This window comes from Heloderma suspectum, chromosome 3 (assembly GCF_057233095.1).
Source record: "Heloderma suspectum isolate Gila_16-S chromosome 3, 16-S_ref, whole genome shotgun sequence".
Classification (NCBI taxonomy): Eukaryota; Metazoa; Chordata; class Lepidosauria; order Squamata; family Helodermatidae; genus Heloderma; species Heloderma suspectum.
In genome coordinates this window covers 230,242,001-230,259,385 of record NC_139460.1, presented here as the reverse complement: position 1 = coordinate 230,259,385, position 17,385 = coordinate 230,242,001, and the positions used below count along the sequence as shown (strand labels likewise).

The 17,385-nt window shown below is 42.6% G+C and overlaps 1 protein-coding gene across 1 annotated transcript in view; it reads right to left on the bottom strand.

The window, feature by feature from the left end:
- Window positions 1-16,493, bottom strand: part of STK32C (serine/threonine kinase 32C) — a 173,658-nt gene extending 157,165 nt beyond the window's left edge. The window contains exon 1 of the mRNA XM_084841935.1: window positions 16,156-16,493. Within this exon, the coding sequence (XP_084698061.1) occupies window positions 16,156-16,183 (28 nt within the window). The 5' untranslated portion in view covers window positions 16,184-16,493. The remainder of the gene's footprint in view (window positions 1-16,155) is intronic.
- Window positions 16,494-17,385: the final 892 nt, after the last annotated feature.

The following is a 17,385-nucleotide window of genomic DNA, read 5'->3' as shown; positions in this document are numbered from 1 at the left end:
AAAGAGAGAACACCCAGAGTATGAAAGCAGTGGTGTTTTCAGTGTTCCACTCCACCACCATATACCACTTTTCTTGCTCAACAGCTTGATCAATTTTTATTGAAGATAATTTGTTTCTGGTCTTACTAAGGTCCCTGTGATGTTTATGCTCCAACCCAGCCTTCCCCAACCTGGTTCTCTCCAGATGTTTTAGACTGTAACTACCATCATTCCCAGCCAGCACAGCTGATGGGAATTATGGGAGTTGCAGTCCAACACATCTGGAGGGCACCAGGTTGGGGAAGGCTGTTCTAACCCATCCTTGTTTGGACTAGGTAATGATTTCATATATATCTGATATGTATTTTGTATTCAGCTTGCATAGTGTACATGGCCCAAGGCAAAGAGCAGAGGCATCCATTCCTTCAACACTTCAACATGGAGCAGGAAGTCTTCCTCTGTTATACTCTGATGAAGATCAGAATTAGTATTCATACCACAGAACAATATACCAGAACATTAAGGTGAATTTTTTCCACTGTATGTCATTCCTCCAGGTTTCCATGGAGGATTTTTGTATGAAACCCTCAGGAAATTTGCACTCTGCTGGAGGTTGTCAAGGACCAGACATGTGACTAGGTGGAAATGCCAGCTTCTTATGAGGTGAGCTTCCTTATGAGGAGAGTCTAAAACTTTTAGGGTGCAATCCTATGCATGTTTAGGCAGAAAAAAATCCTACAATTCCCAGCATTCCCCAGCCAGCCATACTAGTGGAGAATGCTGGGAGTTGTAGGACTTTTTTCTGTCTAAACATGCATGGGATTGCGACCTTAATCGTTTAAAGTTTAGGGCATACTACTGTTGACTGTGAAGGCTGCTTCAAATATCTTATTCAATGTCTTCTAGAGGGCCTTCTCAGTGTTCAAGTCACCCAGCATAAATACATCCACAGAATCTCCTTGCACATCTCGCTGCTTCTACTGTAGAAACCTTACTAAGGCAAACTGAAGTTGGTCAAGAAGAGTTACTGGGATTTGTGCTGGATTGAGAAATTCAGTGGCTGACCATATAATATTCATGCCTAACAATGGTTAAAGTAGAAAATTTCTTACAGAATAAACATTGGTGTGTATTCAAAGCTAGAGGATTTTCTATAAGAGTGATAATGAGCATTTATTGTTTCCAAGTACTATTTTAGCCTGGATATTCAAAGAGCTACTAGGATATATAATTTATTTTTCCATAGATATTTGCCACCTTGTATTTTAACATCACTCTAGAATAGTAAACAAAATGTAGTATTGTACATGTAAGTGGGTCTTAGCGTACAGTTAAATGTCTGGGTATGAAAGATCCACACTCAAAGTTTGATGTCCATCAGCAATGATAATTACACCAATTTACCTGCCTATGATATTCTGTATCTTCAGAAACCACACATCTCTGGATGTGGAGATGTATCTGCTTCCACTTTAAGTTAAGCACAACTTTGGTGTGATTTTACAAAATATTAGACGTGGAGGAAATGGGTAATCTATTTTAACACTGGCAACAAATCCAGGACCTGTCTGGATTACAGTACATATTGTGTTTTTCCTTGCTGATGTGTTTTATAACAAGCATAAAAGAAGCATGTTGTTGGCTATTTCAATTTCATCTTTGAGACAGAAAACAATCACCTCTTTCTACTTAGTAGAAAGTACCAGCAGGGTGCTAATAAAAGCATTGCTTACTGTCTTGGTTTAAGCACTAAGCCCTCTTGAATTCCCAAGCTATGGTAGTCAACAGCTTACATTAATTCCTTGTCGGTTTAAAGAACTTGCATTGAAATGGCACAATTTTTTAAATGTTGGAGGGATTAATACTTCTTACCCTGAACATTATTACTTGGCATTTTAGAGAAGCTCTTGCTTAGCTAAAGTTAAAAATGCACTTTTAATGACTTTAGCATACATATGCTCATGGAGCTAATTAGGGTTCCTGTAGTGCAGACTTCGACTTTTTGTTCAATCCTCTCCAAACTGAAAACACAGTGTTCAGGAAGTCCTGCTGAGTGGTCTAGATTCAGAAGAGTCAGCTTGTTTCTTTGTACTGCCGATAACTCTACATTGCTTCCCAGATGCAAAGCAGGCAAGCTTTACAAGAGAAGACTCCGATGTGAAGCCTGCTCATCCAAACTGGGGAAAAATACAAAATCCCCCTTCTGTATAAGCCGTCTTCAGGAATTCACTGAAAAGGGCTATCCTGTAAAAGTGGAAGGAGCAGGAGACACACACTCTGGTCCCTCCACTCCCAACCTGCCCAGGTTGATGAGGAAGGTTTGCAAACGACACTGTTTCCCTATTTCACTGAATGAGATTACAATGCCATTGCAGACCTTCTCCACTGTGGTGTGGTGCTGTCTTCCCGCACCTGGTTTCTTCTAGCAAGTCTCTTTAAGACAGTCAACTTTTTGGAACTGGACTAAGTATCTTTCCCTTAATTAACAGGTGGCCCCTTTCCCATATTAGCCTACTCAGGAGCAGGTGGGTGCATAGCCAGCCCTATCATGAGGCAAACTGAGGTGCTTGCATTAGGCCATGGAGCAGGAGGAGTGGCAAATTGCTCTGGAGAACCCCTCCAGCAGCTCTCACCATGGCATTTGTCACAGTGAGAGAGCAGCTAGTGGGGCTCTCTGGAGCAGCCACCCACCCTGTTTCTCTCACGTCCTCCCCTTCCCCTTAGCTGTGCTGCCATGGGGCTCATCTGGCTGGCTGAGCTCTTGCAAGGCCCAGCCAGCTGAGCTATCATAAGTCCCAGCCAAGTTCTCATGAGAGCCCAGCAGCCAGGAAGGGGCTTGAGACAGCGGGAAGAGGTGTGCTGCAGTGGTGGCACATGTTCTCCCCTCAGGCAGCAGAACACTGTTGGCCAGGGCTGGGTATGTGATTCGTTTGCCCTCCTCCTCTGGCTAACTCTGACAGAAGGATGTGGAGTCCCTGTTCCTTTGAGACTGGAGGTCCATTGGTAGCTGGACACTGTATTGTTCTGGGCCCTGGCTCCCCTCCCAGCAAGGAGGAGGTGGTTCATGAAACATTCCCCAGTGACTATCATACGGGAGTAAGTTTGGAGTCTGTGCAGATTAGATAGTTAACGGCTCAGGTTTGTTTTCTATTTAAATGTACCCTCTCTTCTTCTTCTGTCTCTGTAAAAGCTTTTCTGATAATAAATTCTACTACTACTTCTCCTTCTTCTAATCTGGATGGGAGGTTTCTGACCAAGCCCCAGGGAGAGGGTTTTCTCTCTCCACATGGCCTAACCACTGAGAAACAGTACCAAGGCATTTGATCTGGGCCCTAGAAGCGGGGAGTTGCTGCATAAAGAAGTTTGAGTAATTTCCAGCGCCATCACACCCATCAACACAATGGTTGGGAGTGGAGGGGCTGGGGCCAGAGCTCTCCCCAGCTCCCTCCATGCCGCAGTAGAAGTATATCTGAAACATATAGCTTCTACCTGCAAAATTATATATAGACAGTCAACTTGAAAGTTGCCTGCTGCAAACCAATTCATAATGATACTTAAAAAGTAAGAACATTGTACAATCTTCATTATGATTTTAGCACAGCTTTGAAAGATTTTTAACCTCAGTCACTGGTTAGGAATTCTGGGGCAAGTATTGGCAGAGCACATGATTTGAATGGGGAAAGCTTCAGGTTCAGTCCCTGGCATGTCCAGGATGGGGCTGGGAAAGACCTCATGATACCTTCATGAAATCCTCCATAGAGCGTCTCCATGGTGAGAATCATAAGTAAGCCATTTAAAAAAAAAGTTTGGCTGCAAAGTGGCTGAGAAACAGCAGTTTAAAGGTTTTCTCTCAAAGTATAGTTTTAATTTGACTGCATCCATTTTTTTGTGCACCTATAATATATCTTCAGTTTTTCCTTTTGCTGATTTAGATTCCATCAAAACTTCAGAGAAATAAACAGCTATTTCACTTGTGCAAAATGGGCATGGATTCCTATTATTTTGCCTCTACTATCTTCAAATGAAATATTTAACATGTCAATATAAAAGCAGATATAAAAACAACTGGAAATTGTAAAATGCTATTCTAACGTAATATCAGGTACTATCTTGTAGTTGTAAATCGTTCATTATTGTTCTAATTAGAAAATAATGCATACATTTCAGTTTTAATTGAGAAGCAGAGATTTTGTAGACATTTTAGATTTTTAAATTTCCATTTTCTTAGCATCACAGTATCACAGAAGGCTAGTCTGTATGCTAAATTCTGTATCACTTAATGCTCTGCGACAGAGGTGGGCAAACGCTTGGAGTCAGGGGCCACTTTTGCCCCTGAGGAACCTGTTGGGAGCCACATGAGTGGGCAAGCAGTTATTGGGGCCAGGAGAGATGTGTATACACACCCATTCACATACATTCTCTTACACACACTCATTCAGAACAGAATGAAATTTTATTTTCATTAGCCACAAGCCACTGCAGCATCATACACAAAACAGATAAAACTATCAGACTAAAATTTATTTACACCAGCCACAACATACATCAAATATAAAACACTAATAATCAAATAAAACTGGCAGACTAATTAAAAAAATAGACTTAAGATTCGGCACCATAATAGACTTATTTTAATGGCAGCTGCCAAAAATTTTGTAGACTTTGCTGTCACCCATTTATCTTGGTCTGCAAGTAGGAAAGATACATAGAGATCAGAAGAGAGACATGGGCTAATTAACTCTTTCTGCAAAACTTTACAGAAGGAGCAAAACAACAATACATGAGCTAGTATTTCAATCACCATGCAACTTTCCACTGGAATTCTCTTAAAACGACCCTCAAGTAACCCTGATAATACTCTATGGAAATTGTTAGGTCTTGCAAGTAAGATGTCGGGGGGGGGGCTAGATGGAAAACAGCAGCGGTGTAGTGGTGGCAGGTCGCGCCAGGGCTTTGCTCTGGCACTTTTTTTGAAGCCAGCCCCAAGCAGGGTCGCAGTCTGCTAGGGAAGGAGGGAGCAGAGGGAGTGCGGGCAGCTGCCTCTTGTCTACTACTCAGAGCCAGACAGACAAAGGGAGTGAGAGAGGGAGCTCTGCAGTCTCCTCTCGCCCCCCCCCCTTCTCCTCCTCATCTCTTGGCTTTTCCGCCTGTCTCTGCTCCGTGCCTGCATGCCCAGCGCTGCCCTCACTGCCCTTGTGTCCTGCAACACCAGACACCCATTTCAGGGCTGCTGCTGCTGGCCATGGCAGCAGCGGGGGGTAGGGGGTGCTGCCACCATTATTTACTTATGGGGCAGGGCAGGTGGCTGGTTTGTGCCAGTTTCTAGGATTTATCACACAATCCTATGCATGTTTACTCAGAAGTCAGTCCCACTATGTTCAACTGCCAATTGGGCTTTCTCCCAGGTAAGTGTGCATAGGACTGCAGCCTTAGCTGCCTTCCCAAGATCTCTGTAAATTTAATTCAAAATAAACACCCATTGGATTGCAGTGTTAATTCTTGAACGTTAATTTCTACAGTAAGCAGTATTGCCAAATGCAACCTGCTCTGTCAGCTACAGTTTCTGGTACAAGGTTGGCATGTATCTGGCTGGACAAACAAACCCTGGTGGAGGGAAGGAAAACAGAAAAAAAATAAGTTGGGGGGAGAAGAGAAAGAAGGTGTGTGTGTGTGTTTCAATCCAGCTGGGTATGTGGACATTTCTGTTGCGGGATGGGAGAGGTATAATGAAGGAGCTTAGGAAAGGCTAATGGGTAATGTTGGGGCACTAAGGGAGTGTGCAAGGGGGCTGTTTAGGGATCTGTCCATACAGCCTGAGTTGAGAGGGTGAAACTTCCATAGAGTATCATATTTTGAAAACCTAAAATGTTTGTGTGTGAGTGAGTGAAAAAGATTAACACCCCTGCATTTTTTCTCAAACATCCAACTGAATTACCACTGCCTTACTTTCAGGTGCACTGTTTTTGGATCCCAGTTGAAGGCTGTATATCTTACAAGGCTGTATATCTTAGAAGGGGGCATGGCTGTGAGGGGCATGGCTGTGACTGTCATGAACGGACCCTGCACTTCTGAATTTGCCACTACACTACTGGAAAACAGTAATACCAGAGGCATACTTTTTCTTGTGATATTGTTCTGTTGTTCAATGTCAAAGATGCTGCCTCAAGAAGTCCCTCACTTTACTAAAACCAAGAGTTAGTAACTGTTGCGTAGAAAGGCCAAAAAGGCCAAAAGAGCAGAGCCTGCGATTAACAGCTTTCAACCAGCTGCTCTCATGAGAGTCGAGGAAAACTAAAGGAAGCAATCCAGAAGAGGATAACTTGAGCCATAGCCAATACTTGAATATCCTAAGCCAAGCTTGTATAGAAATAGAAGGTAGACCAGCTTCCAGTCTCATGGAGGCATTTGGGACACAACCTGGGGCAGGAAAGACTAAGAAATGTGGACTGCACAACTTCTAGTTGTTTCAAATTAGCATCAGCCCAAACTTGAATATTCCATAAAATAGTTGGGCTAAGGGCTTAGCCTTAAAAATGTGAAGCACTGAAGGTATATAATTATGACCTTTCATATAAAAAAATGCATTAAAATTTTATTGCTCTGCAAAGCTTTTTCCACAACATATTCCTGTTGAGCAAGCCATGCTCCTGATGGCTGAAAAACCATGCCCAGATACTTAAATACTTTAACTTGTTCAATTGACTGTTTATCCAAATACCATATATGGAGTCCATGTTGTTTAAAGAACACTGTTACATTTGCCTAACTATGATTCACCACTATGTGTTCCTTTTGATCGTATTAAGAAAATGCCCTCAATAGTCTTCTTAGACTTACTTTAGTCTCAGACAGAAGTACAGCATTATCTGCTGTAGAGATAGTTTTTGTAGCCAATTTGGGGGCATAATAAACTGAAGACGTTAAATGCTCATTGATATTAACATACAAGCTGAACAAAACAGGAGCTAAAATACATCCTTGCTTGACTCCTGGTACAGAATCTGTAAAAGCCAGGCATTTGGATCTAGCCAGCTTTCTGAAAGCTGTGCTGGCCCCTTTCTCTTGCTGATGTGGCTCTCCAGAGGGCAGCTGGCAGCATTGCTGAGTGAAGGGTCTTGGGGGTTGGCAGGGATGGACCCTTCTGAGCCTGTGGGCCCTCAGCAGCTGCCTGGCCTTGTTGACCCTTCATGCCAGGCCTGATCAGACCTGTTCCACGTCTCTGCAGTGGAGAGAGTGGTAGGCAGGTAGACTCTACTGGAGTGGTAGGCAGGTAGACTCTACTCTACAGTGCTGGCAGCTTTGTGGCTCTTCTGAATGTTTATTTCATTGGACCCATACAAATCTAAAGCCTGGCTCTATGCAAAGGCATTACTTTACACAGGAAGAGACTACAATGAGAGTACATGGAGAGAACTCTAAAGAAACAAGAACCAAAAAACAGACAAATCAGGAGTGATGATCTTCAGAGCTAACTGTACCTCTTTAGGTAGCTTATTAAAGCTGGTTATATACATTAGGCTTAGAAAGCATAGAGAGGCGTCATATAACCACAGTCATTTATATGGGATTCACTTTTATGTGGATTGGTAGAAAGGGGAGTTTCTAAGGTTGTGTGTGCATTTTTTATAACAGGGTTTTTTCAGTTTTGAAGTCAATATATCTTATTTCAGAAAATGAGTCTGAAGAAAGAGCAATAATAAATTGAAGAACCACAAATAAAGCAAAGTTGCCATTTTTTTGTAGATTGGTCCTTCATCTAAGCCCTATTCAGATGTTCTGTATCTGTGTAAAGTAAACTCATAAGGAGAGGGAGCGCTCTAAGTCTGCACCCTTCCTCACACATTTCTTTTGCCATGTTCTTGTGAAGGGCGACTTTCTGAAAAGGAGAGCCTCCGGTATCTGTGGAAGGTCTCTGCATGATTGAGAGAGCCTCCACAGATACAGGTGACTCAGTCTCTACTCGGAGAGGGTGACAGAAATGCACAAGGAGAGCACTCCCCCTCCTCGTGCATTTACTCTACACAGATACAGAAAGCCTGAATAGGGCTCCTTTGACATCTTTGCTTCAGCTACATACCCAGTTCTATGTTGCTGCATCAGATGTTACTTCAAGGCTTCGATCTTATGCACACTTCCCTGTGAATAAATCCACTGAACACAGGGGGACTTAATTCTGAGTAAACATACACAGTATTGCACTATAAGTCTACCAAGGTCTTCACTACAGCTCCACCTGTTAAGCAGGAAGATTCTCTTTCTCAGAGCTATCGGAATATAAATGCTAAACAGTAGTAGCTAAGGAGTGATAGAACTTTCTTGTGCAGTAGATTAGCAAGCTATATCAAAATACAAACACATACAAGTTTCTATTCCTTTGTTCCCCTTTACATTGGCAACATTTAAAAAAAGGCAAGCTCCATAAAGGTCTTCTTTGGGAAACTTGGCCCACAGCCAACCCAGAGCTAATCAATTAAGCCAGAAGTAAAGTGCCATTTTTCAAGTTTTGCAAAATGACAGGGAGCTTAATGAAAGCTGACATCTGAAAGGTTATGCAGCTCAGAACGTAACATTTTACAAAGGGATAGCTGTAAGAATATGGCAAATGCCGCTGTGTGTCACGATCTTTCTCATAACACATGACTCTTTGTTGTTTATTCTACAACAGGATTTTCAGTAAACAAGGGCTAAGGCTGCAATCCTATACACGTTTTCCTGGAAGTAGGTTGTATTGAACTCAGTAAGGCTTACTTATGAATAGACATGGATAGGATTGCAGTGTAAAATTCCTAGTGGGACACCCATACAGTATGGTCTTTAAAAATCTATTAATAACCAAAGTCATGGAACCAAAACTTATTTAAAAACTGTACTGTGTACAAACATATTTTTCTAAGGTATGTGTGAGCTAATGAAAAGCTACTTTAAAAAATATTTATGCTTTGCTATCACAGAACAGATGGCCTTTATATGGGACTAAAAATAAAGATTGTAGAACAAAATTGGCCAGCAAATAGATCTGTACAAATAAACTAAGCAATATTAAGACAGAGCCCCTGGTCTGCAACTATTTCTCTTGGAAAGACACTTGAATAATAGAGTAAGAAGTACAGGGCCAAGGTTGTCCTACTAGTGAGAGTTGCCTATTACAAAGTCCTGTTGCTACAGACAAATCCTTCCATATCGCTGTTCTCCCCTAGGCTGCCAACTGCGAGAACCTAGGTGGCACCCTTTGGTTGTACCTTTTGGTGGCAGTGGGGATGTTTGTTCCAGGAGACCCACTGTTGCTAAACCTAACATAGCCACTTTAGCACAATAATGTACTTCAGGAAGATTAAGGCATAAGTATGATGGAATTATTAATGTGCCTGTTCTGAATAGTGATTTGGTAACCATCATGACTTTACAACTACTCATCAAGTCAAAGTTTATATGCATTCAAACTCTACTGCCCCTTTTTCCTGCATGAATACTAAAACCACATTCACATACATTACTGTGGATCTTCCATTATCTATATTAGACCTGTTCATGCATTATGCCTGAGCAGGAAATCTGAACCCCTGTAGGGAATATGGGAGTGTGCATGGCAGCCTCAACCCCCCACCTCCCACCTTACCTGTTCCTCAGCTTGCCATGTTGAGTAGCAAGAGGAGGATCTACACCAGAGCACCTTTTGTGTGCACGGCACAACTGTACCCATATTTTTTTCCAAACACAATAATTGTTCTGGGAGTAATCGATATAGTGCACTATCAAGCATGTTTATAATGTGACCAAGTGCCACGCACAAATGCATAGACTTCTAATTACAGGAGAAATAGAAGGAGTTCAGAAGGTCACAAAGCACTGTGTTCTATTTTTCATGTTTCCAGCACGAGCATTTGATACAAGCCTCAATATAGTGCCGCACCTGAAGGAGAAATGGTAGGATATGGTGTTATTTCAGTTCCCCCCCCCCACTCTCTAATCCACTGACTGCATGTGTACCTTCAGTGGTGTGCAGTAATGGAAGTTTAAAATAAATTGTGCAGTAATTCACAACTGATCAGCTCTGTACACGCATCAAAAATAGCTGCCAAAAAATAATTCATGGAGGAGGAGGGAAAAGATGTAGGGGGAAATGGGGAAATGTGGGGAAGTCATGGTGTCAATTTTTGTGAATTTGCTTGTATTTGTTTGTTTTATTCCTGCCTGCAAATCCCATAAAAATCAGAGCTAGGAAAGAGCAGGGAACGAAAGCAGGAAGAAAAAGAGATGCGGGGAGAAGAAGGTGGAAAAAACATTGCAAAATAGTTTCTACAACTTTAAAGCCACGCCTACCAGTAAGAGTTATAATACTGCTAGGCTAGAACACACATATCTTTGTAGCGCATGGAAACCGCAAGGACTGGTGAAAAAAGTCATAAATGTGGCTTGGATAATAATGGAATATTGAGGGAGAAACAAAATCAGCACAATGGGTCGGGGTGTGTGTGTCATGTGTCCCGTTCATGAGCCAGAAGTTAGAGTTCTGAGATAAAACACTTGCAGAGCTTAGCCCAATGTCTGAAGGGTGCTTCTACTCACATTCGCTTGAATAAGTGTGGAATTCTCTACTCAGTCCTGCTTTATCAGGGTTCCTGATTGTGCAGACGGTTCTACTTGTGTTCAAGCAAACACAAGTAGAATACCCCCTTGGACCTCACCACATCAGGAACTGGGAGGGGGGTCCCTGTACATGCAGGGTCATTAGGGATGGGGATGGCATGCAGAGCCCCATGCTCTACAAAGGTTCAGATTTCCTGTTCAGGCATTTCATTTCATTTTTTCATTTCATTTATTACATTTCTATACCACCCAATAGCCAAAGCTCTCTGGGGAGTTTACAAAGACAATAACACGTGAACAGGGCATAACACGTGAACAGGGCATAACACATGAACAGAGCTATTTTCCTGCCAGCATCTTAGTCAGTATTCAAGCCAATATTCAAGCTACCCAACACAGAGAACATTACAGTAGTCTAACAACAAGAGAAAATGGTGAACCAACATTATTCAGCTGTAAGTTAGTGGTAGGAACTGCTTGAGAGCACATCAGCCTGTACCAGAGCAATAAGATACTCAGACTGAGGAGCCAGGTCAGAGGCAGAAGCTTTATAGATCAGGATGGAATCCTATTGGCCCCATATGTCACCTGACCCTTGCTAAGAGGATAGCTTCAATACTATCCTCTAGCCATCTGCAGTACTGGTGCTGAAATGCAGCACAGCCAGACTGGGGGTGGGGGGAAATCTTCATGAGAACGGAAGGAGAAGTGCGTTGGAGTATTACCTGGATTTTCATGGAACTGGCTTTGGTCCATCAGGGACACATGAAGCAAGATAAGCTGAGTGTAGCGTACCTTTAAAATCTGGTTTTCAATGCTTGAGAAGAACATACTTCTGGGTGAGGGGTGGGAAATAGAACTGAACGTCATCAAGCTGGTAGGGGCTGCTCCATGAGAGAGCCTTGTTTCCCATCCCTGTCCAAGCTCCCCGCTGGTACTACATTATGAATGGAGAGCAACTAATTTTCCTCATGTGTGCAGATTTGCCTGAAGAAACCAAAATCCCCAGTTCTCCAGTGCAGCATCTGAAGGCTCCTGAGGCTCCTCCACCCCAATTTCACTGCATCTCTGCTGCGGAGTTATTGCTCCCACCCCATTTTTCCCCATGTGTGCACTTTTGCCTATTGCTTCCACCATCACCACCCCTTCTCCCTTTCTCCTTCTCCCTGCTCGCAATGAGAAGCTCCCGTAAACCTGAAAGATCATTACTGGGATAAAATGGAGAAGGAATTTGACATAACGACAGAGAAACTAAAGGACATCAAAAAAGCACAACATCACAATAGTGATTTAAGAGAGCATCACAGAAGCAAAACAGCGCTTTAGGGAGAGTTACTAAAGTTAGCCTTTAACCCTTTCACTGCAGGGGGGTAAGATTTATTTCTGACTTCTGAGTAAACATGCACAGAAGGCGGGATATGTTAAAGATTAAAAGTAGGCTAGCTAAGATGATTGAGTGTCCCCACTACTGTGGTAATGTGAGGGGCTGCTGCTGTGCTCTTGCGGATTTTCTCAATGGGAAAAACTAATTCCATTGGGGAAAACAAGAGAGAATGGGGCATCCCACCCCCTTGCCCACATCACTGCCAGGTCTCAGGGGCACGTCCAGGATTTAATGTGTGTGTGTGTGTGGGGGGGGAACATGGCACACTGTGGCAAAACCACCAGGGAGCCACTTTTAGTAAAAAAAAAGTCAGAGTAAAAGGAGTTTCAGAAAATGCAGCTTTTCAAGAGGGAAGTGGCTGGTTGGCAGCGGATTGTTGATGACGTCATCTGTCACGAAGATATTCCAACTGCTCTAAGAAAAGGAAAGCTTCCTCCTGTGCAAGCACCGCGTCATTACTGACCCCTAGAGGGACACCGCTTGCGATAGCATTTTCGTGGCAGACTATAGCAGGGTGGTTTGCCATTGCCTTCCGCTCATGAGGACAGCTCCCAGCAGCTGTTTCCTCTGGAAAGCTACCATGGGAGCACAAAGAACAAGTCCCAAAGTCAGAATCTCCAAAACCTATAAAATCGGAAGACTTTTTGTATAATCTTTTGTACTGATCCAAACCTCCCCCTTGCACCATTTACAGGTGGTCAGGGGGGCGGGGCATTCCACTGATTTTCAGGGAGTAGCAAAAAGGGGGCACAACAAATCTGGCCCTTGCTACTAGCAGCATTCTTCTGGATAGATGGTGGCCACAATTTTCCCAGGAGGCACTTGGGGATGATGCTACATAATGACATGGCACTCTCACGGACCATGTGGAAAATAAAAATAGCACCTGCCACCCACCCGAAAGAATGCTACCCCCAGTGGGAGGAGGCAGCGGCAAAAAAAATAAAAATGAGTTGGCGAGGGATGGTTTCAGGGCAAGTTTTACACCTCAACCCCCATCCTACATTTCAAGTCAAAAGTTCTCACCAGAGAACCTTTGGCTTTGTGTTAATAATCCCATGGCTTTTCAAGAAGGCTGGTGCTTCTGAATTCCTTGAGCAATTATGAATATCCATTATAATGAACTCTTCTCATCTGCAAAATTGTCCTGGTCTCCTCCTGCAGAAGCAAATTCTGCAGCCAGTTTTGAGCTAACCTTTAAATAAATGGCAAATGCAGAATGTAATTTTCCAAAAGGCAGCCAGTGCCTTCTGCCAGAGCAGAGATGTTGCATTTGTTCCCGTGTAATCATCACACAGCTTCCCAAACCATTACCCTTCAGATGGCAACAATTTTAAATCATAATTCCTATGCCATTATTACAGGACTGACTGCGAAGTTACAAGGTTAATCTCATTAGAAATTACTCAATGTGTAATGCAGAACTGCAAACAAGTTTAATAATCATAAAATACAAAACAACAGTATCGTGCTAAGTTTTTCATAATGAAAAACTGGTGAGAATGTGTACATTATATGATTAGACAGGCAGGAGAGCAGGAAAGAGGTGGCATTTGATATTAAATCATAATGCACTCTTACCTGATCCCCATATCCTGAAATGTTCTTCCTTTTCCTGGTAACATTTAATATAATATGCAATGCCTGATCTGACATTATCACGCTGTCTATTTTCCTGCTCCCATCATTGGCTGTTGGCACTGGGAGCAGAGAAATAACACTACATATCAGTAATACTAAAAATAATCCTACTCCCAAGAAAGGAGAAAGACAAGAAGCCATGGCCGCTCCATTTCTCCTGAAATGCCTAGTTTCAGCCAGAGGTTTTCACCAGTACTTTTGAACTACGTAAATATTCAATGATTAAAAAAAACCCTGCCAGTTTAGGACCAGAGTTAAGACTATCTCAAATTGGCTCAAGCTCCATAAAGCCAGGAAACTGGAAACTAAGGGCCAAATTAAACATTCTGCTAATCATGCATAGACAGAGCTATGTGTGATTGGCTTACTTATTTGAGTGTAAGTGTGTGTGGCCCTGATTTGGACCAGGACTGTGGCAATTCAGGGGAGGGGATATTAAGCTCCTCCCCTCCCATTTTCCTTCCCAAACTTTCACACATCCCTGGGGGGGGGGGGTTAAAAAAGAAGAAAAGTCCCCACTGGAATCAATGTACAGGCAATCTCCTGGGACCCCCCCTCCCTCGCACAATGCCTGCCTCTGAGGAAAGACTCCCTCAAAGCCAGGCATTTTGGCCTGGCCAGCTTTCTGAAGAGCTGCACCACCCACTTCCTTAGTGATGCAGCTCTCCAGAGGGTGGCTGCTCTGGAGAGCCCCATCGGCCACTCTCTTGCTGTGGCAAATGCAACAGCAGGAGAGCAGCTGACAAGGCTCTTCCATACACTTGCAAGAGGCGGGGGGGCCTGCTGGCAAGGGGGGAGAGTGGTGCAATTTTCTGCTCCTCCCACTCTGCTGCCTGAGGCAGGGACTTTACCCCGCCTCATCAGAGGGCCAGCCCTGGGGTGAGATAAGCAGTTTTGCTTCCAAGCCTCTGAGAAAATCCCCTTAAATTACCTCTTCTCTCTTGCTTTAGTCATGTCTTTGGTTCAGTAGTCTCATTTTTTTAATCCAGAGGAGCACTGATGCCCTAGGATCCCATTCTATGAATGGCAGTATATTGTTCAATGTAGAGGTATTCATTTTATGAATCAACTGACAGTTTGGCTGTTAATGGATTCCAGTGTGATGCTCATGCTGATGAGACATTTAACATTAGCACTATGAGGCTTAATCCCCAAAAGTTGTGCCATGAGGGTTGTCACATTTCTTATACATCAGATAATACAAGAAAGTGAACCAAATGGGATAACATCATCTTGTGAATGTTTTTGATCATTATTCTTCATTTTTGGTCTGGAAGAGAGCCCACAAACCCAACACTCCATTTGGGACCAAGGAAGATGCATGTATGAAGCTTAGACACTGCAGCCTAGACACTGCAGATCTAACTGAATTGCTGCAGGCATGTTCAGCTGCATCCAGTACACCTTTTGCAGTGCAGCCACACATAGAGAATACACTGGCACCTGGAAAATACAGCTCATCATCACCAGATTTAGGTAATGAATTCCCATTATATAAATTTTGTTAATCCTGGCTTTGTCTACAGTGCCGTCGCACCACAGGGACACTGCCAAAGCGTCAGAAGTCAGTTTCTTTGCACATGTGTCCCTGTAATTTTCTATGAAGCACTGAAGAAACTGGGGATTGGGAATTTGGGGTCAAGTACTGAAAGTCCATCTTGGTTCCACATACTGATTCTGTGCTGTTAAAAGAAAAAGCAGATGCTACTTTACTCACTCTAGCAGGAATTGAGTATGCCAGTCTCCCCCAGCCTGGTGCTCTTCAGATGTTTTAGACTACAGTTCCCAGCATTCCTGACCAATATCCATGCTGGCTGGGACTGATGGGAGTTGAGGTCTGTGGTGTTCCTGCCTTCTCCTAGTGACAATTCCCCTTCTCTAAGGCCTTTCTTACCCCCAGCAAGAACCATCTTCTCTCACACACACCATGTTTTGCTGCCACCGGGACCTTTTAAGTCCAACCATTTACTCAGTCCTCTGTCTATGAGGACACACAGACTTTACTTACAATCTTGTACTTTTCCCTTTATACCTTCCCCTTACATAGCCCTGAGCAGAAGGTGTAGGATTTGATTAAACACATAAACTTTATTAACCGCAGCAAATAAGTTGTTGAATAATAAACAAGTAACTCTTAATGGCTTTATCAATATATTCTCTCATACACAGTACTGTAGATCACATGCTCAAATAAACCCCTCGCAATTACCACAGACCTCTCTCTCTCTCTCTCTCTCTCTCTCTCTCTCTCTCTGTTTTCAATCCTAACATGCTGCCTCTCATAAATCCTAGCTCAGATCTAAACCATCTCACATCAAATCCCTATCTCTATCCTATTTCTGATCTTCTCCCTCACTAACTCTCTTTTCACTATCTGACCGTCTCAACACAGAACACGGTTTTATATAGCACACACACCTCACCCCACTTCACTCTCTCAGCCAATCATCACACATATGCAAATCCACCATTCTCCGAGTCACTCATCTTTCGTACCATAAAAGACAGAGATATAACATGACCATAACCATAGACTCATAACAGGAAAACGTTGCTATACTTACAGATTATACACATAGAGACGTGTAACATCACAAGGTCCAAAACATCTGGATGGTACCAGTTTGGGAACAGCTGGAGTATGCACTAAGAGCCAGTTCCTTTGTATCTGCATATGCATCCAGCAGAGCTGCACAAACTTTGCTAGTTTTTCATTGGCTTTGAATATTGCTTTTCCTCTAGACGAAGTCTGAGCATTTCCACAGGTGTCAAGGCAGACAGTCGGAGTGCTTCAATACTTTCACTGTGATAGGATTGCTCCAAATGCTTCTCAGTTGTGTTATTATAGTAACATTTTATTCTAAAAAAGAATAATCCCTGCCAGGCAGCTGCACTTATATCCAAAAAGGGGTGAAAGAAAAGCAGAAGTCAGATCATGGGTTACTTCCTAACAGATTCACCAGTGTGTGAACTGATCCCTTCCTTATTAGAAAAGACCAACTAAAACCTGTTTCCAGCAGCCTATCATTTATGTCTTACTGGAATAAAAGCAGGCCTTGCCAGTGTTCCATTCGTTAGTACATCAAGTTTTATATTTTCTAACCAACTGCTGGTGAGAGATCACAGTACTTGAAAATCAGTAGCAGATCCAACACTAACATTTGTCAGCTGCTTCTTCCTGCGCCAATATTGTTCAAGAGGCAACGCAACACACTCTGTGCTCAGTACAAACTTCTGACTAATAGGTTGTTCATGAATTGTTCTTCATTTCTGCAAGCGTCTCTACTGGTAACTGGAAGATTGCTTTCATGAGTAACAATCATTCTCTACGTTTTAAATCATAAGGCGCACTCATCTGTGATTCATAGTGCCTGACTGGATACCAAAATGATAATGTGCTTCCTGACCTATTATTAATAAAAAATATTTATTAAAATTATTAGTCATTTTTCTTTATAAAAATTCTCAAAGTGACTTGCAATAAAAAGTTTGTAGAGGGTTATTACCCTTCACTTTCCAAAAATCTATAACTTCAAATCAAAATATATTAATGTACTGAGCTCTATGCATTTCAGATTTTGAGAAGCCTCTTCTGAGCAGATATGAATATGTATTTCAAATTCCTAAGTGGCGGCATCAAGGCCTGGAGCAGCCAAGGCTATTTCAAATTCCTAAGCGGCCAGGCATCATGTTATCTGACACATTATATCACACCGAACTCTTTTAACTATTTTATTATGAATGTATCTGTAGCTTATTCAAATGCTGTATAACTGAGATCATGTTATTATATA